The sequence below is a fragment of the Tympanuchus pallidicinctus genome, unplaced genomic scaffold (genome assembly GCF_026119805.1).
Source record: "Tympanuchus pallidicinctus isolate F22 unplaced genomic scaffold, pur_lepc_1.0 scaffold3, whole genome shotgun sequence".
Lineage (NCBI taxonomy): Eukaryota > Metazoa > Chordata > Aves > Galliformes > Phasianidae > Tympanuchus > Tympanuchus pallidicinctus.
Window position 1 is genome coordinate 55,039,448 of NW_026294747.1, and position 25,982 is coordinate 55,065,429.

At 45.9% G+C, this 25,982-nt stretch overlaps 1 protein-coding gene across 3 annotated transcripts in view; it reads right to left on the reverse strand.

Moving 5' to 3' along the window:
• Positions 1-8,561, reverse strand: part of TMEM260 (transmembrane protein 260) — a 29,180-nt gene extending 20,619 nt beyond the window's left edge. Inside the window, exons 1-3 of one of the 3 annotated variants that reach the window (XM_052696603.1) lie at positions 8,421-8,561; positions 4,770-4,801; positions 3,835-3,986 (exon numbers count right to left, since the gene is read on the reverse strand). In XM_052696603.1, coding sequence (XP_052552563.1) covers positions 3,835-3,986; positions 4,770-4,801; positions 8,421-8,538 — 302 coding nt within the window. In that variant the 5' untranslated portion in view covers positions 8,539-8,561. The remainder of the gene's footprint in view (positions 1-3,834; positions 3,987-4,769; positions 4,802-8,420) is intronic. The other 2 variants (XM_052696602.1, XM_052696605.1) reach the window with 2 other exon arrangements.
• Positions 8,562-25,982: the final 17,421 nt, after the last annotated feature.

Genomic DNA, 25,982 nt, shown 5'->3' on the forward strand with positions numbered 1-25,982 from the left:
TTTCTCTCTCTGTGAAGCTTGATGTTCTCTTTTTCTCATGCCTACAATCAATGGGGCAGCGATGGCTGCCAGAGCATGCTCTTCTCCCTCACTCTGCATCCAAATCCCCCTCCACAATCCCCTTCCTGAAACATCTGAAGCCTGAAGCACGAGGATGCTCTTATACCCTGCCCAAAATAAGGGTCAGGCTGCTGGGAGTCCCATCACTTTGCACACCCAAAGGATGCATCTTCCCACTCAATACACGCAGTAAACATATTTTTTGAGCACATGTCAATTTTGGGGGTCTTCCACACTCTGTTTTTCCTCCGTTTAGCTATAAGCATCCTCTGGAAAAGGCCACATCCTCCCACACACCTTGTCCATCAATGGGTCCTTCCCACAGGAGCATCACTGGAGCAAGGAATCTCAATGGGGCCGGAACAACAAGTTTAGAACACCTCTACCATACCCTGTGCACATCACCACCAGTTCTCACTGTCAGCATGGGGAAAGCAACGGGCTTCAGTCTTCATGCATAGCCACAGCTTGTTGCTTGGCAGAGTGGTGGGGGACACATCTGTCTATTATATACACATATATGTGCATATATATATATATATATATTCCTATATGTATAAATAGAAGTCCGTGTACATATACATTTTTCTTATGTGTATAAAAGTCCGTATATATATAGGTATAATATTCTCCTAATATGTATAAATAGAAGTCCCAAAACTAATGCAATATGCAGAACACCAGCCGAAGAGAAGTAAGCTGCTCAGCTCAATGCAACATTTTTCTCCTTTTCAAATGCTCGCGTGCAACATGATTGCAAGAACTCCTGTGGAAAGGACACCTTCTATTCTGCAATTGCATCTGCAATAGTTCGTACGTCTGCACAGAGCAAAACAGCCACGCTATGGAAGGTAGGAAAAATGCACTTAGAGCAACGAAAAGCGCACTATTTCTATTCATAACAGAGAATGCAAAGAACGCATCATCTGTGCAGAAAATTACACTTTGGCAATCACATTATAAGAACATAATTGGTTTACTTTGTCAACTTGCTATGCTTTGCCTCCCACAGTAAAACAAATAAATATTTGTTTAAGGAAACAATCGTAGAGTCGCACTCGCTGCGTCCTAAAAACATAATGCTGCTCCCCCGTCTTTCAAAGCAAAGATGAATTATTTGCATCAGTTACAAGCAGTCGAAGAAAATTCTTTGTAAATGCCATTTTACCATAATTACAAGCGATTCCTTAAGACTGCGCGGAGGGGAAAAACATATTTGATAAGTAATTCAAAGGAGCAAAACGCTCATTCAGCAATAGTCTGGATTACTGACAAAAGGGCTTTTTGCATCCGCCCGGTCCGATGCAACTTTGTTGGGAGAAGCATATCTCTGCGTTTAGCAATGAATCAATCAGAAGGCTGAACTGCTTCCTATCGCCCTGCAGAGCATCCCGCCAGCGAGCACCTGAGAGAGGAGAAATCTGGTTAAATTATGAACGGACCGAGCACGGTTTGGTCCTAATCCTACACGCACCGCGGCGCCCTAAATAATGCCAAATCGTAACCCTTGCGTTAAGCAGGGAAAGAAATTACCCCGACCCGGCGGTGGATGAAGTCGGGAAATGCCTTCTCCGACAAAAAAGGAGAGGATGATCTAAAAGGAACAGATGTACTGTAGGCAGAGGCTGGGAAACGCAGAGCGATCCCCTCCCCGCCCCGCGCGATGGCAAACTGCACCACGCCAGGCTGGTGGGTTCGCGGGGAGAAAAGAAAGGTTTTAGAGGTTAAGTTCAGGTCAGACGACAAATGAAATTGTAACAGCCCAAGTGACATTGTATAATGTCTTCTTCCACTCAATCAATAGGGCACTGTGAGCCCCATTACCATAGAGATGGCTTCCTCCTTTCTGAAGGGTGTCTATTGTTTGACGAGAGAGATTTGCCACTTGAACCGTGCTGCTCCCAAAGGATGTGTACTTCATCAATTATTTGTATTCCTAACATCTACATATTTTCATATTAACGTCCCCAGCGCTCGCACGGCAGAAGGAGCGGCCGCTCGCTTTTCCTCTGGTACCGAAGGGCTTTCAGGGGTCACCCCGTCAGCTCAATTTTAATTAAAACACAAAAATGCAGCAGGATTTGATAGCCTGGTTTAAAGCTTTTGTGAAGACACACAATCCCAGTTCAAAACAAAACACGCAGACATCGGAGGCTTTGGAGCAGACGCTGCCAAGCAAACGCTTTCGGAAAGACTTCTATTTGGTTTAAGCAGGTGGCAAGAGAGAAGGAACTTTTTTTTTACCTTAAGAAATAATAATCGATTTTAAGGTGCTTACAGGGAAAACCACGACATTGTAATTTGTAAATAAAAGTGACCCACAGCACCTTACAAAAATCAATCACCGCAAGGCTGAATAATTGATTCTGTCACTCACTGCCTTACATCTATGAAATAATTTTCCACAAGCTCTGATAGTTTCCACCATCTCCCACTTCTAGGTTTTCCATTCCTCGATGCGAGTTTCACATTTGACAGATGCAACCCCTTCCTATCCCAGTTAAACAACAACAACATGATTAAAACCTCTAGAAGCAGAAAGGAAATTCCTAAACTTCACTCATCATTCCCCCTTTGCATTCCAGCTTCTCTGAAGCAATGACAGCATCCCTTCATACACACAAAAGGGGTATGCGGGGAACAGTCATATTTGAGTTAGAACTGTAAAGCAGGGCAGATCTCTACAATAACTGCAGCAACTGTAATTAAAAATATTAAAAGTAGAATTCAATGCTTAAAGAATTCAGACTTGGTGATCCTTACGGCTCTCTTCTAACTTAGGGTATCCTATGATTCCATAGTCTAAAATATTGAGCAGTTCCACGCAGGACTTCTTAATGTAACTGGAAAATGGGCTCACACAGGAGGGCAACCCTCAGCAAACACACATTACGATGCAGGATGCTACATAAAAAGGCACTGGCTCAATCACACATCTGACCCAACACTGAAATCAATCCTACTCCATAAGACACAGCACAGCACCCTGACAGAACCACAGACAGTTTTTGCTCCCACCCACGTTTTAGAGCTGCATAGGATCCGCTCCCATTTATTCCTGCTTATATTCTGAGGCTTGCTGGGAGTGGCAGGGTGCTGTGAGCTGGGTTAGAAAACAGCTTTTCTCAAAAAAATCAAAGGACAAAACAGGGTGCTTGAGGACTGCATCCCCAGCCCTGATACCATTTCAGATTTCACTGCCATCCGCAGCCTAGAAACGTGCCCTATTTTCCCCGTCAAAGAACATTAGAAATTGTTTGTCGGGGTTGCGGTAATCCCCTCCAATCTGGGTCAGGCAGAGGTTAAGTGCAGAGAGAACTTGCACATCAAAGGCAGTCGGGGTGAGCGCATCCCAGGACCGCACACCTCCCATGGGCAGGGTGTGGGATGCAGGGACGATGGTGGGTAAGGGACACAGGTAGCTGCCTCTGCTGGGAGCTGTGAGTAAACCCAGCTCTTTCTTTAGCCACAGGTGAAGCTCATCTTGTTAATTCAAACTGACCATCTGCATCTTCCAAGAACGACAAACTTCATTAGTTCTGCTCAGTTAGAGCGCTCGCTGATTTGCGATAATGAGCCCCAACAGCCTGTCACCTCTTTGTCAAGGGAAAGGGCATACTTTTTCTTATCATTACTATTAAAAAAAATAATAATAATAGAGAGCAAGCTTTTGTGCAAGAAAGAAGGTCAAATTCAGATTAAACCACTACTCCTTTCACCCCGAGGAACTAATCCCAGCCAGGAGCTGCCGGTCGGGAGGGCTCAGCCCCGTACCTGAGCACGGTGTAGAAGAGCAGCGCGGCTGCCGCAGCTCCCAGCACAGCACACAGCAGGTTGACACGGCCCGCAGCAGCCCCGCTGGGCAGCAGCCTCATGGCCAGCCCAGCCAGCAGCGTGAACAGCGGGTAGCCGGGCGGATGGGCAACCTGCAGACAGAGGGATGGGCTCAGCAAGAGGACTGCAGCTTCCCAATCCAAGCACCGCATCCCAGCACCCAGCATCTCGGTACCAGGTATCCCGGTACCCCGGCATCCTGGTGCCCCGGCATCCCAGCTGTTTTGTTTTTTCCCCCTCTGCTGAATGCTTTTAGGTTTGGTGCCAATTTTGCACTCCGCAAATATTTTCCCCCTTAGTGGATTTGGCGGCAGGCGTCACCCGCGTTAATGAGCGGCGGAGAAAAGAGGTGACACGTCGCATTATCACGCCTTAAACTGCTTGTTGTTTGGGTTCACAGTATATTAGGGTCATTCAAAAGGCTGGGGCTTTTTTTTGTTGTTGTTGTTTTTTTTTTTAAAGCAGATTCTCAACTATTTTATTGGGTAGCAAGTTGAAAGACCACACTGCTATCGGATTACCACCGCGCTGACAGTCCTAAGGTCTTGCCTAAAGGGATCATGCACCATAATAAAGTTTATTAAATAATAAAACTTATTAAAATTGTTAACCCGATTTATTTTATTCTCCCCAGCTTATACAAAATTTGGGTTGATAATAAGCCAGCTACTGTATATACAGTAAAGCCTTTGCTTTATAATTTAGTTTAATTGGATTTAAAACTTGAAGTAAATTGTCGCGTGCTGTACTTATAAGTTAGTAAAAACTGTGGTTTGAAAATAAATTAATCTACTTTACTCCATGCTTAATTAAACTTCCTTAATTCCTAAAACTGTTAATGAGAGCATTGATTAAACAATAAAACTAATACTTACTCCAAGCTCATATGCGGCTGTGATCAGCTCCCCTGTGAAAAAATAATGTAAAACCAATAATTACTATTAGGAAATGACACTCCTCCAAAGTTTTCAAAATCCAAATGCTTGCATTGGGGTTTTGCATTAATTTGACTGGATAAAACTGTAAATCTGTAGAGATTTAACAGCATGAAATTTTCTAAGAATATTTTCTCCCTCTGATGTCATGGCACAAAATATCTTTTGTATGTTTCCGCACGACTTTTATGAACAGATAAGGGAAAACATAGGTGTGCTCGGTTACAGCGCGGCCTCAGACATCCCAGCTGCAGACATCTGCATGCATCAGTGTATTTTTAATTTAAAACCCATGGATTCGACAACTCTCAGTGCTTACGTTGTGCTGCCTCTTAACAAATTGGGTGCTTCTCATTAAAAAAAACCCACAGCAATAAGCAAGCAAACAGAACACATGGCTTGTGTTTCAAAGGGGGTTAAATGCAATCACTCTGCTTGCAAATCTGCAACCTCAATGCTAAAGCAATCCCTGCAGCTTTGCTAGCAACCCCTTTACCTGTCAGGGTTATGCGCTCAGCAGCTGCTCCTGATACACAGCAGCACCAAGATTTTGCATTACATTTGCAGTCGATGCCGGGTGAATGACTGTCACAGAACCATCCACGTTAGCACAGCAGCAGAGAATCTTTGGCACTTTTAGAGCACTTGGAGCTGCAGTGCTGTTGAACTGCATGCATTAAATCCAGCCTGTGCACATGAGCACCATGGGCTCACCAACAAGGCAACAAAATTAAGTATTACGACACTTGAGGCATTGATTCTATGATTTTCGACGTGATTCTGTGATAATTTTATGCAATTCTATGATATTTCTACGTGATGTTTCTATAAGATGATTTCTACATGATTCTATGAAATAGCATAGGTTTGGGTTGGAAGAGGCCGTAGAGATCATCCACGCCAACCCCCTGCCATGGGCAGTGCTCTCCCTATATCAGTTCCACGTGATTCTATGCCATTTCTATGCTATTTCACTGAATCATCATGCAACATTTGCTATCCCAGCTACGCCCAAGAGAAATTTTCCTCTCCCCCCTCCTCAAATTGCCGTTTTTGGAAACAGAACCTCATCTTACTGCTGTCTTGGAAGCACCAAGTTTGAGGCAGCTCCATCCCATCGCTGGATGGCAGAAATGCAAAATGAAGGGTGCTGCAGGATAAACTTCTCCAAAAGAGAAGCGATGCAGTGGCACAGCTGCCCAGGGAGCAGTGGGATCACCATCCCCGCAGGTGTTAAGAACTGTGGAGACGTGGCACTGAGGGACACAGGGCAGTGGGTATGGGGACAGGCTGATCATCAGACCACCCTTTTTGAAAAGATTTCCTCATATCCAACTCAAAACTGCACTCACTGAGCTCCCATGTGTTGTAGTGATGTCAGTTTGCACCATGCATAGAAGCAACTCCAAAGCAGCACAGCCACAAAGCCAGCAAAGGTCCCAACCCCAGTAAAGGCAGTCAGGCAATGCCTGAAAACTGACTTATCTCCAGCAAGGGTTGGAACCAGTGTCTGAAACATCAGAATGAACTTTTTTTTTTTTTTTTTGGACTTGAGTTTATTTGATCCCTTTTTAAGCAGTTTTAACATCTGTGGATGTATCCCAATGAGCTCTAAAACTCATTCTCTTGTTTCTTTCTTGTAACGCTAAGTAACACAAGAAAGCTGCCAATGAAAACATCTATTGCCTTTTACACTCCAGGATTACTGCAAGCTTCAGGAACAATTAAAAATATACAGATAACTTCAAAAGAATAAGAATAGGCTCCCTGCCTCAAAGCAGATACAGCAAATCCTTAAGCACCTCTTTACTCACACAGGTAGCTTCAGTAATTTTGATGGCACAGGCGTGAGCCCATCGAGTTCAGCAACTCCACACAGAGCTCCCAGAGACCACAGTCAGGGCTGCAGCAGGCTGTTCTCCACGAGAAATGAAGGGAACAACCCCAAAAAGCCACTTTACCATTTGGTGGTGTGGCTGCTGGCAGGGAAAAGCCCAAAAAGGCAGCTGGGATGAGGCTGTCTCTGATGGTTGGACTAGATGATCTTAGTGGTCTTTCCCAATCTTAGCGATTCGGTGTTCAGCTCTGGTGAATGCATTCAATCCAAGCAGCAGGTTTGGAAGAAAACGGAAAAAAACAGGGGAAGAAGGGGAGGAAGGTGATGGGGCAGGGAAGGGTGGGTCTGGCCTGCACTCCTCTGTGTGCCTGCACTGGTTACCCGCACGCTGAGGCAAAACACAAGCTCAGGCACAACTAAAACCCATGCTAGTGGGGTTTAGATCAGAGCTAACAGCTCCAAGTGAAGGCACTGCATGCTTCAACATGTGTTCATTTATCATGAGGGAGTGTTTCCGTGGAAAAACAACAGTAGCTGCATACCTATTGATCACTGCATATGAAGTGGAGCTAAACCCTTCTAAAAGCTTTGGAGCTAGCCTCACACACCTCACCTGTGGACTGTAGGATGCAAGAAAACATTTAGAAATAAATTCTTTCAACACTTGGCAGCTCACAGCACAAGAGTCCCTCTGATCTCACACAGGGGTGCAGGGAGATGAATAACACCAAAGTGCAATCAGATCCATCTGAATGTACGAGCTGTGAAAACATAAAACCCCACAGTCTGCAAGCCCAAAAGCCCTTACTTGAATACCCCATTTTTTTTTAATGTATGGTATGGATCTGAAACCAGAGTTTGGCTGGAGTTTAACACTCATTCAACTCTTCTTTGCCATACAACAGAAGGAAAGCACATCAGTGTTCTTGTTCTGTGACCAAAACATCAGAGTTCCTAAAACATCCCAACCACAACCACATGCAGAAACTAAGTATTTTGTTTGTGTGTTTTACACAAAATGACACTCAATTCACACAACTGCAGAAGCCAACAGGGGAACTTTCTTCCTTCTGCTCAGGTCAGTAAAGCAAGACACAAACTGTCAGACTGCTGCAAGGCAGAGATTTCTGAGCACTGCAGGGCAACTGATCCCATGGAGCTGATGAAGCCCAGGAGGTGGCTATGATGCGCTGAGCCCCAGAGATGAACCCCTGGATGGATAGGATGGCTGCAGGGCCCCAAGCCCTGTGGTTTAGCAGCACTATACTGTAACAGGGGACTGTAAGCAACAGCTCCTTAAGACGAACATCTTTATGGGGTGACAGCAGTGCAACTATAGGATGAGCATTCCTATGGGATGGCAGTAACACACCAGCCCGTATCGGGTGAGCAGTCCTTCTAGATAACTCCAGTACACCGTGGCACTCCTATAGGATGATCAGCCCCCACACAGCATGGAACTAAGTTATCTTTAAGGTCTCTTCCAGCCTGAGACCAATGACCCATATAGGATAACTGCGATACACAAGACCCTACAGGATGCCTGCGACGCATGGCATCTATACGGCAAGAGGCACTGTTGTGGGGTAGCAACGCACCAGCCCCTCCAGGGCAAACATCCCTACGGGGGTGACACCAACCACACAGCTCGGACCTCCCTCCGGTGCCACCACCCCAAAGCCAACCCCCAGTCCGATCCAAGCGCGGCCCCCCGGCCCCGGTCCCTGCCCCGCGGTGGGTGCTGGGTACGTTACCCGCGTCCCCGCCGGGTAGGCCGGGCGGCAGGGTGCCCACATACACGGCCGCAACAGCAGCACACACAGCCCCGGCAGCGGCCGCAGCGGCCACATCACTCCCGCTCCCAGCGCCCATGTGCGGCCGCTTCCGGTTTCGGGTGGAACGCACCACTGCAAAGCCAACTGGGGGGGGGGGAGGGAGCGATTCGTCATGCTTTCCTTCCCCTCTTCTCCCTCCAAACAGCCTCCTGAGAGCCGTCGTTAATTATATAGGGATAGAGAACGAAAGGATGCCGTCTAAATGGTAAAGCGACGCAGCAAGGCCTCGAGCACTCGTTCTGCATCACCCCCCCCCCCAAAGGACTTGGTACAGCCGGGAGGGCGGGGCGGAGGAGCCGCGCAAGGCGCGCTGCAGGGCGGGACCACAGCGCGGGAAGGGGGCGCAGAGCTCAGCGAAACCGGTGCGATCGGGGCAGGCTGCCTCGGTTACAGAGCCGGACCTGAGCACGGGGCCGTGCAGGAGCAGAGCCTCTATGTGCTGCCACTGCGCCAACACCGGCCTTTAAGTTTTAAATACAAGCTCAGTGAGCGCTTCCTCTTCAAACTGGTGTAAAACCAGAGTGAGAAGCCAGCTTGGCTCTGTGTGGAGAGTCTATAGACAAAAACAATAAAGGTTTATGGCTTGAGTAGAATCGGGCAAGTCTCTATTGGGTTTCAAGGTGATGGTGCATAGATGGCCCTGCACAGAGACCTGGGCAGGCTGCATTGATGGGTTCAGAGCAATGGGACGAAGTTCAATAGGACCAAGTGCAGGGTTCTGCTCTGTGGCCACAGCAACCCCAGGCAGCGCTACAGGCTTGGGGCAGATTGGCTGGAAGGCTGTGAGGAAGGAATGGAGCTGGGGATGTTGTCCAAAAGCTGTCTGAATGCGAGCCAGCAATGTGCCCAGGTGGCACAGGAGGCCAATGGCATCCTCTGTACTCAGCACTGTGAGACCACACCTCAGATGCTGTGTTCAGTGTAGGGCCCTCCACTACCAGGACACTGAGGCCCTGGAGTGTGTTCAGGGAGGGGAACGGAGCTGGGAGGGCTCTGAGCACACGGCTGAGGGAGCTGCGTGGGTCAGTGCAGAGAAGAGGAGGCTCAGGGGAGCCCTCACTGCTCTCTCCAGCTCCCTGACAGGAGATTGTGATGATTTGGTTTTTTCTCCTGTGTAACAGTGATAGGACAAAAGGTGATGGCCTCACATTGTGCCAGGGGAGGTTCAGATTGGATATTAGGAAGCATTCCTTCTCAGGTAGAGCAGTGATGCAGTGGCACAGCTGCCCAGGGTGTGATGGGGTCACTGTCCCTGTTCAAGAACAGTGGAGATGTGGCACTGAGGGACATGGTTGGTGAGGATGGGTTGGAGTTGGACTTGGGGATGTTGGAGGTCTTTTCCAACCTGAATGATTCAATGATGCTGTGAGATTGCTAGAAAACAGCAGCGTGACCCACCTAGAAGTTAATCTGGTAGCTCAGGGTACTGCTGCAGGCAGAGCGAGGCCGGCCCGCATGGCTGCTTTCCATCAGAACACAACTGCTGGGCTCTGTGGTGACCAAGCAAGCTCCAATGCACTCCACTTGCTGGCAGGTTCTTAGCGTTATTGGCTGAGGTTCATTGGGGAGAAGAAAAAGATACGTTGCAATCTTCCACCAGCCATTGTCACTATGGTAATGAGAGGGGTCATTGTTCCTGCACCCGTTGGGGCTGCTAAAATGTAATGTTAGCAGCAAAGTGTGCAGTCTATGTGTGAAAGCAGGCTGGTGGCGAGGCTCTTTATCCAAAGCGTGGCTTTTTTCTTTGCCCTATTTTTCTTTCTTTGTATTTAACTTGGAAAAGGCACCCAGAGACAATGCAAACTGTGACTGATTACAATTATATTGATGGGGGTGGTAGCAATTTGAACGCGGATATCGAAATGTGGAAGAATGGCTGGTAATAATATGGTAAGGACAAACTATTCTTTAATTGTCCTGCAAGTTGTTTTATATCTTTGTCATGCAGAAACTGGAACTTTTAGTGGCAAAGTACTTTGCTCTAATATGGTAGGGCAGGCTCACAACAGCTTTTCTCTTATTGAATAACTAACACCATTTCAAAGGCCAGGATTACAAACCCACTTTATGTTGGCACAAACGCTTTGGAGAGTGCATTTACATTTTTCTCCTGTAAGCAGAACTCTATTAATTCATGAGGTTTGACTTCCACTTCTTCACCAGGCATAACCCAGAGGGGTGACCAAGATGAAGACGGATTGCATGCCCTCTTTTTTTTCCCTTCCTTCTACATAGTGTGAGCCAGGAAGATGTTTTCAACTATTTTCATGTGTGCTCTGATAGTTGAGAGTCGACCAAACCCAAATCAGTCACCTCACCTCAGACAGCACTCTGCCCTTTCTCAAAGCCCTGAGAATGGGCTCAGCAGCAATAACAAAATATAAATATATATATTCCTTAGGAAAAAGGAAGCACCAGGGGAAGTGGAAAGCTTTGGAAAGATGGCTTGTGCTACACACATCGATTTATTGAAAAAAAAAAATAGCTGGAACTTGTAGCACGAGAGCATACTCTAGTGGTAAGCAAGCACAGAAAGTGCTGCTTGGTTTGCACAGTGTGTGTGCTGGGTGCTGCTGTAAGACGCCTGCTGCCTTTCCGTGGGAGGCTTAGTGCTCCTATCTCCTGCTTCGTGCTTCACTCAGCCTGACAGGAAATACCCAAGGCAGGCTGAGAAAATAAACAGGAACTTCTGAAGTAATTTAAAAACACAGCTTGAGAACATATCTCCAAAAATGGCTGTGTACTTAGAGAGCTGCCTTTGTACCGGGCTCTGTTGCAAATTTACTCCTGAGAGACACAGTTTAGAGGAGGCAGGAGATAGGAAAAGGGAGAATAATACTTAAAGCAAATTCTCTTCACCCATGGCAGTGTCATTACAAACTTGAATGAGCACAGTTATTGCAAATAAATAAAAACAATAGACCAGAACCAGTTTTACATAAGAAAATACTGGAATACTGTTCAATTAGTCCTAAGCTTTAGTTAAACCTTTTCTTTTGCCCATCAGGTGATAAGGTTAATACAGAAAGCACTCAGCTGCTGTACTTATGTAGCAACAGTCAGCATCCATTTAATGAACTTGCATGTATACACATTTAGCAAAGCTTCAATATTGTCAGCACTGGACTGGCACAGAATTTTAATGGCAAAGTAGCCAGCCCTTGTCTTAATCGTAAACAATGTCCTTATGGAAGAAAAGCTTGTCCTCATGGGGAGTGTTAACAGTGCAAATAAGCACTGCTTCTATATTTAAACAAGAAGTTTGGCAGTATTTCTACCGACAATATAGGCTTGCCTGCAAAGCATGAAGAGAAAGATTATGATACTTTTATTTGTTCTTAAGTGGCTTGAATAAGCTGCATTTTATGACTTCTTGCTCTGAGGAGGATGGGAAGACCAGAGAGCTGAAATTGTTGGGTGTGGTGAAGAGTACATCCAGTAGAAAGAAGCAGCATGCTAACTAAGCAAGCATCCCTCTGATCCCATTCACGGGGCTGTCACCATGCTCATCCCATGAATGCATGTGTTTGGAATTATTGAGGTGAGCCAAGGATGGGCTGGGACATCTTTGGTCACCCAGTGCACCTCGGGACCTGTGTGGCCAGATGCATCATGCAGGTGGTTTGTAGCAGTCACCTTGGACATCTGATGAAATGAGCTTTATGTAAGCACACTGTGCAACCACTGTGGCACTTCTCAGTGCCTTTTGAATCTGTGCCCAATTCAAATAAAACCTGTAAAAGAAAAAACACAAAAGTCTTTCCTGGTTAGGCTACCAGCACTGCCAGGCTGGTGGCACCATTCCATTTTTTGTCTGGTTGGGATGAGACTCAGCAGTCCTGGGTTTGGAGGACTGGGGAGTTGAGGACTAAGATCCAAGGGAAAAATGTGCCTGTTCCATCCCTTATAAGATATCTTACTCCCTATTTCACAAATCAACTTTATTCTCTTCCCCAAATTAAAAAAAAAAAAAGAAGACTAAAGAGATTTCCCCCTGCAGTTTTCGTTTTCCATGATTTTGCAACTTTATGAAACAAGCTTTATTGTCTTGCAAAAGCCCTCCAGTGCCTGCGTGCCACCATTCTTTGCAGCCTTCCAGCTGATTTTCTGACACACTGAGCAGTCACAGATCCCATTTGTCTCGGCTGGTTTTCCCAGAACTCTGACAAATCAGCTCTATGTTTTCACACCTGACTTCCTTAAACTTATTTATTTCTCCCCATGCCTTACTGATAGACTCAAATCTGGTGCCTGATCTGCACATTGTGTTGGCACAGAAGTTTTCCAGAGAGCACCTTCTTGTGAGTGTGACTGATGCACCACATGAGGGCCCCATTCCCTTCATCCCCCCCAGCCCCCTCACCTACTCTATGATGGGTATTTGCAAGTGCAGTGTGCTGGAAACACCTTTTACCACCACAAAACACGTTCAGATGCGGTTGTTTTTTTCCCCCCTTCTTTTTAAGTATATGTGCCAGATATCAATTGCTGCCATGTATCTTGGCTGCCAAACTCATCAGCCTGGCCTGAGAAGCGCCCAAACACAACACCTATCTGAAGTCCTGCAGTAGCAGATGATGTTCCAGGGATCTCCGTGGTTCAGTTTGTCATCCGTGTTCTCACTGCCAGTAAAACTCATCAGAACTCACTTAGGTGAAGCAAATAAAATACTGCTTTCTGTTTTATACCTATTTATTGAACTGTGATAAGAATGTATCAGCTCAAGGTATTTGCACAAAGGAGGAGTATCAAGCAAAACAAGAACTGCATCCCTCAAAATCGCTCTCCTTTCTTAGTTTACCAGTGTCTTCTACTTGGACATGTCATGTCTTCATTACATTCTTGCACTGAACAAATCTCCAGGGCTGCTTCTGGTAGTTCAAGTTCTGTCTTTTAATCTAGTTGGAAACTGGTGGAGCTCCAGAGTCACTTAAAAAATCTGTATTCTTCCCTAAAGTCACTGTCTTAGTCTCATTATGGTAAGGTGATAGCACAAACTGTTTCTCCTCTCGTTCCACTAAGTTAAGGTTCCTGGCCAGGACTGCCATGTGTCATGGCCAAAATTAGCTTGTCTGTCATGGAAGACGTTCACTGGCACAGCTGCCCAGGGAGGTGGTGTGGTCACCATCCCTGGAGGGAGACGTGGCACTGAGGGATGCAGGCACTGGGCATGGTGGGGTGGGTTGGGGCAGGGCTTGAGGATCTTAGAGTTCTTTTCCAACCTTAATGATTCTGTGATGCTGAACATGGAAGATGTTTTGAGGGGAGAGGGTTGGAGGCTTAGCACATGGGCAGAATGTTGAGTTTGTTAGTCTGAAAGCATCGGTTTGCTTTTCCCTGGCCAGCTAAGAGCAGATCTGACTCAGCCCTCTTAATCCCTGCTTCGAAGGGGAACAATCCTAGAGACATTTGTACGGTAGAGGAGCAAAACACCACCATTTTCTCTACCCTTCTACTCAGAAATGTTTGAGCCATCTCCAAAATTCTCCTATAGAATTCACCAAGGGGCAAGAAGCATTTGACCCAGGAAATTTCAGTCCAAACACTCAGAACTGTGATACTCCATACTTAAACAGAACTGAGACTTGGTGGGTGACAGCAGCATCCCCACAGCTCAGATGTGCACGTACTTCCTGCAAAACTCCTGAGCATGCTCCAACCTCTCGCTGCCTGATCTGTACAGACCCTGCAGTTGTTCTCCTTAGAGGTCAGGAAGCACAAAAACAGAATCAGGATATTTTGGCTCCATCTATATTTCCTCCAGAAGGCCAGGCTAGGAAGCAGATTAAATGGATTACATTAAATCCAGACTAAATCCTGGCGTGTACCCAGACCCGATTTGCCCATTCACGTTCCCAGTTACTCAATGGCCATGTGGCATTGACATTGCACAATGGATCTCAAATTCAATTTATCTGCTGGACTGCTGCTCTGAGATGTCACCACAAGGATCTATATAGCCCACAAGGCAGAAGACGTGGTGAGCAGCAATCATCCCAATGCATCAGAATGAAGACCACCCCTAAGCACACATTAAAACACACAAAACTGAACCCAAGTCTCCTCTCTGTCATGCTCCAAAGATGGCTTCAAGCTCACATCTGAGCATCAGCTTATAACCTTGTAAGGTTTTTCCCACAGGGTCATGCCTCGTGATGCTGAGGATGGATGGTGGCTTGGCAATAAATCAAGGAACATATTCATTGATGAACGTGCTGGAAACTCTCTAGGGGCTGCAAATGGAAGGGAAAACAAAGGCATTAGCCCTAGTAATTTGTCATGTGGATATGGCTTTCTAGGAAGGGAACTGGGAAATTTGGTTTGGTCCCACTGAGAACAAAAAACTTCCAGTTTGGCATTGCCTACTCCTGGATTTGAGGTAGAGAGATCTCACCCTGAACACCTTTTTAACAACAAGTGGGTGTTCACAATCACATAACAACACATAAATCACAAGGCCAAGGCAGACATGGAGCCGTGGAGTTTCATAGACCTGTTATTTCAAGGATGAATGAAAAGACCTTCAAAACCTTCATTTAACTGAGAGGGAAGCACTTCTATAGCCTCCTCTTCCTCTCTTGCATCTCAGAGCCCAGGAAAAGGTGATTGCAGTGTGATGTGGTCAGCAGCCACTGCGATGTCTGCATTTAGGTTAGTGCGCTCGTTGTTGCCACTGCTTACAATTTACAAGCCTCAGACTTCTCTGCTTTCTATGGCCCAGGATTTTCAGGCTCTTTGCAAGCCAAAATGAGAAAAATGCATCCCATTTGTCTAAGGCCAGAGTTGCTGGTGCAGAAAATAGCTAAGTGCTGGAACTGAACTCTGCTTCTGCTTACACTAAGAGAAGTCCAGCATCCCTCACTGCCTTTAGCTGGTTCACTCCAGATTCCCTGTCACCAAAAGCAGAATTTGGCTCTTGCTGGGTTTTTTTTGTTGTTGACATTAAAACAAAATCCTGCAAAAGATGTAACCACAGACAAAATCTCTTGCCTTCCACAGATCTGCCTGAACCTGTGCTGTGAAAGGAGTGGAAACCTCTTGCAGGGATGGGGACAGCATCAGGGTCTGCTGTGTGGATATTGGTGCATGGTATTAGCAGGACTGGCACACCATGACCAAAGGTGGGCTGACCATTACTGCTGGGGTCAAAGGCATTGCTGCTTGGTGACTTGATAAGTTTTATGAGCTAACAAGCAACAGCTCAATCAACATAAGCAGTTCTTCTGCAATATATGAGATAATTACACTTTTTCCCCCCTCATTTTAAGGAACCCTGTGGATTTTTTCATTTTTAAATATGAAATAATGGCATACAATTTGACCTTCCCAAAAAAACCTTTTGCAGAAAGCAGTATGATCTCTACTGATTGTTCATGAAAATAGCTAGCAAGCAATATTACATTCACTGTCTTTCATGAAGATATCTATTAGCTTATCTAGGCTGGTTTGGGGCTAGTTGCAGCTGACTGATTAGAAAGACTACCAGGAGAAATGCAAGAAAAAACCTCAAAAAAATCATTTAAGTGTTGTACACATACATAAAACCCTGTCTATAGTTTTCACTTCAAGGGAAGAACTCCTGTTATTCTCTGGAAGACACCATAGGCAGGATGAAGAACTCCTCAGGCTCACCTCTCTTCTACAATTCTATGAGTTGGACTCAATCCTTATGGGTCCCTTCCAACTCAGGGTGTTTCAATTCTGTGATCTTCCACCTCCCACCTCCTTTGGCTTGCTTGACTTTCTCCCATCACCGAATTAAACTGAAGAGCCACATTCCCTTGGTTGCAGTCAAAAGCAGCAGCTGCCCATCTCCACTCCCATGCATGCAGTGAGTGGGTTTCGGAGCTGCTCTCCCAGCCCAGGACCAGCTGCAAGCAAACGCCAGCTTGGGAATTCATTCCAAGTAGGCAGGTGCAGTGGCTGGAGAGCTTGTGGGTTGCCCTTCTGCCTCAAAACAACATTACTGCACATATGCTGCAAAGATAGCATTGTCGAGCAAAAGCTGGGGCCTCACTGCAATTTGGAGGCTTGCTCTCACAGAGGTTCAGAGCAGGAGGTGTGAAAATAGAGGACTCTCTGAGGATGAAGAATAAAACATTTTGGCATCAGCTCCACGCAAAGTGAGTACATTTGCCCCAAGAGATAGCAGGTGTGGAGCAGCGTCCCTTTGCAGCAGTGCTGGAGAGCTGGGTTCAGGGCAGGTTTCCCAAGGAGACTTGTTACAGCACAGAGGAGGCCAGAAAATTGCTGCAAGCAGCAGTAGGGGTGCAAAAAAAAACCAGCCCACGAACCCATCCACTGTTACATTTAGCAATCTGCAGTTTAGCAGAGAGAAGGGTAGGCGGTAAGTTGACCGCAGACTGTAAGTACCACATGAGGAGAAGATTTCTGATGGTGGCAGGCTGATTAATTGAGCAGAGAAAGGCAAAGTGAGCCTGAAGTGCTAAAAGCTGCAATTAGATAAACTACACCTAGCAGTAAGGTGAGGCCCTGAGGGAAGACAATGAAATGCTGGAGAAATTTTCCCTGGGCTGGCAGCTTGTGCTGAGTTTTGATGGCCTCTTCCAGCACTTTCTCCTCCTAACATCCCCTGTTTCCCTTCCAACTCCTTTTTGCCTTTTCTAGCAGATGCGGGGCACGCTAGGACTTGAGATGACTTAAACGTTCCTACAGCCAGCGTGGGCAAATGGAAGGTCATAGATTCATAGAATCACAGAATAACAGAAACACAGAATGGTTGGGTTGGAAGGGACCTTAAAGATCATCTGGTTCCAACTCCCCGCTCTCGGCAGAGTTGCCAATCACTGGGTCAGATTGCTCAGGTCCCATCCAACCTGGGTCCATCCAGTGAGGTTCAGTGCCAGGGTAGCTCGGCTCCCAGCCCAGCAAGGACCACTTACCTTTTTTTTCTTAATGCGTTTGGTTTTTGGGTTGGAGACCCCACATTTCTGCTGATGTCCTCTGCAGAGTTTCTAAGGGGCTATGGCAGGGATAGCAGTCCAGCCCCATACATAACAGATGACCCTGACAAATATCCAGTGCCACCACTTGTTGGCTTTGGCCTTATACCACCTTACAAAGCAGCATCTGTTCCTCAGGTCCATGGAGCTCCAGGAGACCAAGGCTGAGAAGAGAGAGAAGCCAGTTTCTAACAGCCTCTAATCCCTGCCTTCCATAAGCAGTTTTAAAATGGCCATCAAATCTTCCCTCTGCCTTTAAATGAAAAAGTGATGTCAGCAGTAATCTGCTGCCCCAATTTATCCCCATATAGTTGGGCAGTTTGGGCTAATGCATTGTTCCATAAACATATGTTTTAACGCACCCGTGAGCGCATACACACAAAGAGAAAGCTTTGAATACGCTGCACTAGTTATGGAGACTAATGCCTTAAATATTACTTTTAAGACTAATGTCAGATTATTAAAAACATAATCCATTCTCCTGATTGGACCTAATGTAAGCAGGAGGATAAGAGGGCTTCTATCCATGCATTAACACATTTCATGGAGTGTAAAGCCACTTTCTTCCTCTTAAAACATAAGGTCAGGAACTAATAGAATCTGCACTTCAAGTGTTTTTTTTGAAACATATTACACAGAAACTTTAGTGAAAGTTAATCTGTTGATAAGTGTTAGCTGGAGCTGTGTGGGTAAACAAGAAATAAATGTAATTCACATGGAATTTTTTTTCCCCTGTTAAAGACCTATCTGTGCACTTTAAAACATTTATGTTTAAATAGAGCAGAGACCAGCACTAAGAAGCACTCAGCCCAAAGCAGCTTTATGTAAATGTGTCGTAAGGGACTAAAATAAAGTAAGCTACCCAAATCTCCCAAAGCTAACAGGAGAGGGGCTCTGACCCCATGGGAGCTTCCCCCCCCCCCCACCCTGTCTACCACTTTCTGGATTTCATTCCCTTTTCTGGCCTCTTTTTTTGTTTCCTCATTGCCACTGTAGCAGGTTGAGTTGTTCCCCAAACAGTCCCGCTTCCCCATTTCCTTTGCCCAGCCTCTGCAGAGTGATTCAGAAAGCACAAACCAGGTGCTGACACAGAGATGATGTCCACAAAGGGCTGGTGTGGTGTTGCCCAGGACCCATAAATCTGTCAGAAACATCAATTTTTAGCATCCTCAGCTCCTCAGTGGTGCTGGAGGCCAGGCAATGACCCAGCTGCAGCGGGAGAAGCAGGAGGTGGAAGCCTGTGCTGGCAAGCTCCGGGGCTTTGGCCCTTGTGCTCCCAGCTTCATGCCAGGGACTTAAGCTTTGGAAACGAGCAAAAGCCACCAGAAAGGGATTGATGACATATGGATTTCATACATTCAGAAAATGAAGGAAAAGCTCGCTGCGGCTGCATGGGATTAGAGCCATTCATGTGCAATTCCTTATAGGGAACCTCCATCTCAGGAGATACTGATAGAAAGATAAGAATCAGAATTTGGGGTTTCAGCCAACTCCAAGGAAATGGAGAACAAAGCCATTTCCCAGCCAACCAGCAACACCTGCCGAGATGGAAGTAAGTTGCTGGTGCTGCTTGCACCCCAAGGCTGCTCCAAATCCTTTGGTGACCAAAGTACCATCAGAAAGAAGCAGCAGCACCTTCCAGTCAAATACAAGCACAAAATATTTCCATCAGAACCGAGATAGTTCCTCTTCCTCTGGATGCAACTGCTTTCCAATATATTCATCCCCATCAGATGTCATGCACCAATGAGGCTCCACAGTTTATGAGAAAAATTACTAAAAAAGGAAGAAAAAACAGTAAGATAAAGAGCTGTGATGCTGGACAGTGAGCCCTCATTGTGTGGCCATGTTACTTTAAAAAGTAAGATATGACTTTGCAAAAAAGTGGAAATTGGATTGTGTGTTTGGTGGTGGCAGGGAGCAGGAGGATACTGCTGTCTTAATCCCTTCTGTGGCTCTTGTCCTTAGCAGAAACTGATCATGCCTCAGGGGACCAAAAATCCTCACAAATGGGAATTCTTTGGCCATCTAAACAGCTATGGTTTTGTCATGGAAGCCACAGGAGCCATGAATTTGAATTAACTCCATGAAATCTTACAAATGGATGGGGAAATATATCTAATTCGTCAGGTTCTTTTTCTCCTTTCCAAAAGACCATGTCCCACTGATGGCAGTTCCAATCAGTGGAGGCATCATTCAGCAGGGAATTAGCTCTGGTAGCTGTGCCCATCCCCAAGGCACACAGCTGAACGGGGAGGTGAGAGTATTGGGAATGCCACCAAGGTCCCAAAGGGATGGGGAATATTGGAGCAAGCGTGGCATGGCCAACTGGGCAGAGCGCTGTTATTGTATAAGAGAGAACACAACAGCTCTAAAAGCTTTGAAGAAAAGCAGTAGGGAAAAAAATAAAAGGTGAAAGTGATACAATAATAACAGTAATAAAAGATGCTAAATAGAGGCTTTTGCCAATGAATTCCCAAGTCTTTCAGTGGTGACAAGCATTTGATCCTGGTCAGGCCAATCCTCTTGACCTGACTCCAATGTGCACTTTTCCCGTATTTGAAGGGTACTGTATTTGGCCAAAACTAAATTCAGAGCTTCGTAAGCACAATTTCCAGTTAGTTATACAAAACCCTCTTGAATTTCTGTGTGACTTAAGCAATAGCACTCTTGCTGCAACTGTTGCCTCTAAGAGGTCCATCAGGAGCCATCAATGGGAAGGAAGTCGCAGATGGCAGCCTCAGCTTCCAATCACACCTCTATCAGGTTCTCTGCAGAGTAAATTAATGCCTCATCACCCCGTTAGGGACGGATGTAGCTTTCTGTTATGCGCATATGTAGGTCTGGCAGGTGTATATTTTATTATTTAAAAGCACCTTTAAGCCACCTGGGTCATTTGGTGTCATTCCAAGGACTTTTCCCCAACTCTTACCTCCTCCGTGACATAAGCTCATTTTTACTGCTTTGAACCCATGGTTGCACTCATCTGCTGGAAAAATTCTTCGTTATATTTAAGTGTCTTTTTAGTGGTATTTCCTGTATGGCAAGCAACGGCGGGTTGGAGTTTCAACTTCTCCACCTCAGTGCAATGTCTCCTCCCCAGGCAGGCAGAGTGGGACTGGTGGTGAGAAGCCACAAGGCAACCAAGATGCCCATCTGAAAGGAAAGCAAGTGGTTCAGTAGCGATGGGTAAAAAGCATGCAATTAAATTACCATGCATTTTAATTTGCAAGCCATAGAGACAAACTGATTTAAACACATTTTCATTGCAAAGTAGGTACAAGCATTGAAATATCACCCTCAGACTCAAGGACCAGCTCTTAATTCCTCATTTGCCTTCTGCTTAGTCTTTCCTCTCGTTTGGTTCAGCTTCCTGGCTGTCACAATGTGTGTGTATAATCCTGTAAAGACTTGGCTAAAGTGTTCAATTGGAGTGGCCTGATGGAAGCCGTCACCATAGATGAATGAGTTGACAAGGCCAAAAAATGCTCTGCTCTGGGTACACAGCAGGGATGGAGGAAGGTCCCTGTGCTGAGGGCAGGGTGACCCAGTGCCCTGTGAGTAGAGTCACATGCAAGGAGAGCATCCTCACCAGGTCCTTTTCCTTCTATAATGACAGCCTTCTCCAGCTCCTGCCTTCTCACTGAGGAAGAAGAATAACCCTCCTCCAAGCCAGCCTCCCATTGGGAAGGTCGTCCACATCTGTCCCTACCGTGGAAAGAGAGAGAAGAGAAGCAGTGAACGCAATGAGACAAAGTGAATTCAAGGCTGTCACATGGGGCAGAAGGTGGCCATGGCATTAAGGAACAAACTGCAGTACTCACATGGTGACTTTTTGCAACTTCTTTACACATAGCATAGGGAAAGAGGTGGCTGTGAGCTTGTTTGCCAAGTGTGGGTCCCACCAGGAGCAGAATGCTGGACGATACTGGAGGAAGGTGCTAAATTCACCTGCAAACACAGGCAGCAGAATTTTAAAACATTAACAAGTTAGGAAATGCCTCCTGTTTAGAAGATCAGTGAGTATTGAAACAAAATGGGGCCAGAAGCTAATTATATGGAAATATTTCTATTTGCACATTTCACTGGAAGGCAAAGCGAAGAGTGCAACTAATACATCTCTGCAACTGACAGGAATATTAAATTTTCTGTCATTTTCCTACCACGACTACCTCTCTCAGCATGCATTCTGTCCTAGTTCCTATTAAGGTGAGAACAGAATCAAACTCATTAATTGTCTGCATTTTAGATATGATAAGAATTTAGTGGCTGGTCTTAATTAAACTACAAAACAACTCCTCTTGCTGCGGTGTGCATTCCAAGTTGGAGCAATTAATTCACTCACTTAAACTGATCAAGATTTAATTACCATCACTCTGTGCAATTACTCCATAATTAAAGTAATTTGGTTCATTCCACTCACTGACAGTGTCATTGAACAGCTATTCATTGTACCAAAAGAAGTGATAATTAACTTAAAGAACAGCTCAAGGCAGTTCTACACGGACTTTTAGTTATTCCTAAATATACCTGTACCAGAGAAAGCAACCTGTCATATCATACATATCCCTGGTAAATGGTTTTTCATTGAAATTTCATGTTTCCTTTCCTGGAAAGAGAGAACCACCACCAGAGAGCAATGCATGCTATCTCAGAAGGACCGAGGGCATTTGGCCACCTTCTCAGGGAGCCCATTTTGCTCCCCAGCGTCATGGGAAGACAGATCACGTAGACAGTACCATCTGTCCATGCTCAACCTCACCCTGTAGCATCCCACAGCATCCCCAGTTTTGCTCCCATACTCACAGGTTACCTCCATCAGGCCGTGAGTTGGGTGCTGATGTGAATGGTGATGGTGGCACTGTGCTCTGTGATTTCCTATTGTAGGCTGCCTGTGTTCTCCTTGAGCATCCTTTCCTTCAGGGGACCTCAAAGGCCCCATGGGTGCACAGTCAGCACAGAGCATCAGGTCTGAGGATCTCATCTGTGAGAAGAGATGAAAGGACAAGAGGTAATGGCTTTAAGCTGCACCAGGCAAGGTTCAGGTTGGATATGAGTGAAAATTCCTTCTCAGAAAGAGTGGTAAGGCATTGGAACAGGCTGCCCAGGGAGGTGGTGGAGTGATTGTCCCTCAGGGTGCTCAAGAAAAGGATAGATGTGACATGGTTTGGTGGGCATGGTGGTGATGGGTTGATGGTTGGACTTGATGGTCTTCTTCTAACATGAATGATCCAATGACTCATATAGGCACCAGGAAAAATGGCTTTAGGTATGTCTGGTTGCACCAGGTAAATGTTAAGTGTGCCAGAAATGAGCCTTGCACCTGCACCTCTGGTAAAGCCAAGTGCTTTGGTTGGGATCCCAGCGCTTGTTGGCCTTTGGTGACTTAGTTGGCTGAGTTAATATCAGCTCTGCCCAGGGGAATAGAGACAATATTTCTTTTTTACTTAAAAAGAAACAAATCCCAAACATTATTTTTAAGCTCCTAAAAAAGAGCATTACAAAAGAATGAAGAGGAAGAAGGAAAAAAAAAGGAGACTATGTAAAGATTGCTTACCAGAGTCCTTTTGCAATAGTCAGCCACACAACAGAAATAGGTGGACATTAATTCATGCTAACCTTGCACACCTAAATACCATTAATTCATCAAAACTAATAACATTAATTCCTTCAAAAATGAGATTAAAGACAGGCACCCCTTGCAGTCATAATCTGTGGCTGATGACACTAAAATGAAACCTCCGCTAGACAAAGCTACCAGCAGAGCTCGTAGAATCTCATAAATTGCAGCTGGCAATACATAAATCCTCAAGACAATATATATTATTTTCCAGAGAGCATGCATTTGCACACCAAACACCAAACAAAAAGGAATGCAAAGTTGTGTAACTTCTCTCTCTACAGGAGCTGTCAGAGCAGCGGGACGCTGCAGGGAGCAATACTCACCTAAATGTGTCACAGCAGGATTGAGGACACCCGGCTGGGACCACATTTGTTGTGAGCTGGGTGCACAAAGCCCAGCACAAAGCTTGGGCTGACCTCCTGGGATGGTTTCCAGCAGGGATATCAATGGGGCTGTCCTTCATTTTCAGCAGGCTGGGGGCTATTGGTGCTGACATGGAGCACCTTAAAGGTAGGATATGACCATGAAAACAATTCCATGAGATGGCACAAATTGCTGCAGGCCTTCCTTCCCCAAGCACGTGGGAATACGAGGGTTCAGCTTCAACACTTGGGATCATCATGACATGCATCTGTCTGATTCCTTCCTCAGACCCATCCCTTTCTATCATTTATCCTCACCACGTCCAGGCATGGAGGCATGGAGGGGGTGAGAGAAAAAAGAGGAGAGAAGGCACTGTGGCAGGATTTGGAGGATTTTTGAATCTTGTTCCTTTCTGAGCAGGTCAGGGTTTTCCATGCTGCACATGGTGCTCACTTATGGGGATAGACCAGGGCTTGCTTGGATTAAATGAGAAAAACAGCCAAATAAGGGCAGCGTGGGAGCCCTGATACACTCATCAGGATATGCATCAGCTCCTGGTTCTGGATCCCCAGCCAAGAGCTGCTTGCAGCTTCACCTGCATGATCTGGGACTGTCAACAGCTCCAGCAGGAAGTAACACGGGCACATCTTGAACCTGCAAACATTCAGACTCTAAGCTTCCTATAGATTGCACCAAGAGGTGTCCCAGTCACAGCTGACGGCCAGATTGAGAGCAGGACCACCTGCAATGGGATGGATGCTGTGCGCCTCTGTGCTGCCCAACTTCACTGCCCCTTGGCCCTTCGGGGAAGCATCGATGCGTCCAAACACCGGAGGTATTATTTCAGATTAAAACCAGATTAAGCCCATTTAATTTTAACTCAGATTAAGCCCCTGTTTAGAGTCTGGCCCCGTTTCCAACGCAGTCAGGCTCCCTGCAGCCAACTGCCTTGGCCCTGGATTGGAGCAGAGCTGCATCTCCTCCTGCCTGCCTTTGGCTCAATGGTGCATTGGGGCTGTGCTTCATGGTTTTGAGTGGGCACCCCTGCAATCCCCAAGAGATAGAGGCACCAGTGTGTGCACTGCTCCAGATGAATGTGTCACCCACACATGCACACCCTCTGCATGTTTAATTACACAGTGCTTTTCAGTGCTTTTTAAGAAACACAATCCTTCAATGCCTTTCAGAGAATAGTTGTTTGCAATGAAATTTAAGGAAAGAAAGGTTTTGGACCTGTTCAGTCTAGCTGGAAAACGGCAGCAGGGAAAATGCAATCCATCTCACCACACTGAGTTACACTGTCCTCATGGTGTCACAGGTCTGATTTCTGGGATATGTTTGTTTAAATTATTTTGAGATTTGGGGATTTTGCCTGTTTCCATCGGGTCATTCCTGACGTTTGAGGACAGATTGGTGCCCCATGGCCCTACGCTGCACTTGATCTAGGAGCAGTTCCTTGGCTGCAAGTCCCACACTTCAATGCTAAAACCACTTCTTGCTTCTACTGGAAAGTGTTTTTCATTTGCAAAACAAACCCCACACAATTTCCCCGACTCCACTCACCATACTGGGTGTGCCTGTTTCAGCTGGGCTCTGTTCCCACGTGGGGAGCTGGAAACAACACACAGCAGTGAGGTTGCAGCCTGGGTGAGTGAATAGGAGAGGTGATCAACCCAGACCATTCAATCCTTCAAACTTTTGGCCTCTTGAGGTGAATTCTGGGTCTGATCAAGGGCAGCGCTGCCCATGGGATGCATGGGACCTGAAAAATGGAGTCCCAACCCAATAGGAAGTGAGCTGCGGATTTGTGGAAGCCAATGATGACATCCCCAAACATGGTCCTGTCACAGCAATGGGACACAGTAGGTTCAATGTTCTCAGGAAACACAACTGAAGACTCAGTTTCTCAGCAGGACAGCAGAGCCTGGCACCAATCACAGTGTTTGCAAACCCAGGGCTGCTTCCAAATAAATGCCAGAGCCCAGAGCAGTACTGGGATGCTCAGCTTCCCTACTTCTCCTACTTAGCACCCTCTCCTTAAAAATATTGAAAACAAATCTGATATTTTGATGCTTCCTGATAAATCTTACATCTGTCAAAAATGACCTTTTGGGGAAACAGCAATAGCTGGCATTAATCCTATTATTTTATCGTGATTCTTTTTTTTTTTAATGCAGCTGCCATTTCATCTTGCACCAAGTGAATTGAAGTTCTCAGCTGGTGCACGCCACTCTCTCAGATGTGTGAAACACTGATAGCCATGACAAGAATCACAGCTCCTTCCCCTCCTGAGCCCCCAAACTTCTTTCCAAGTCTGCACTGAGACCTTCAGAAGAGTCAGCTCAGCATTGAGAAAAATAATCTCTCACCAAACGATGAAGGGGTCAGGTGAAATTCATGGCTCCCTCTCATGGTATCAGCCCTCGTATCCCAGAGCTGCACAATGCAAGAAAGAACCTTTGTTAGTTCTGCAAAGAAGTGGGATAAAATTGCTAATGATTTATCTTTAAAGAAACAATAAATGAATGTTGA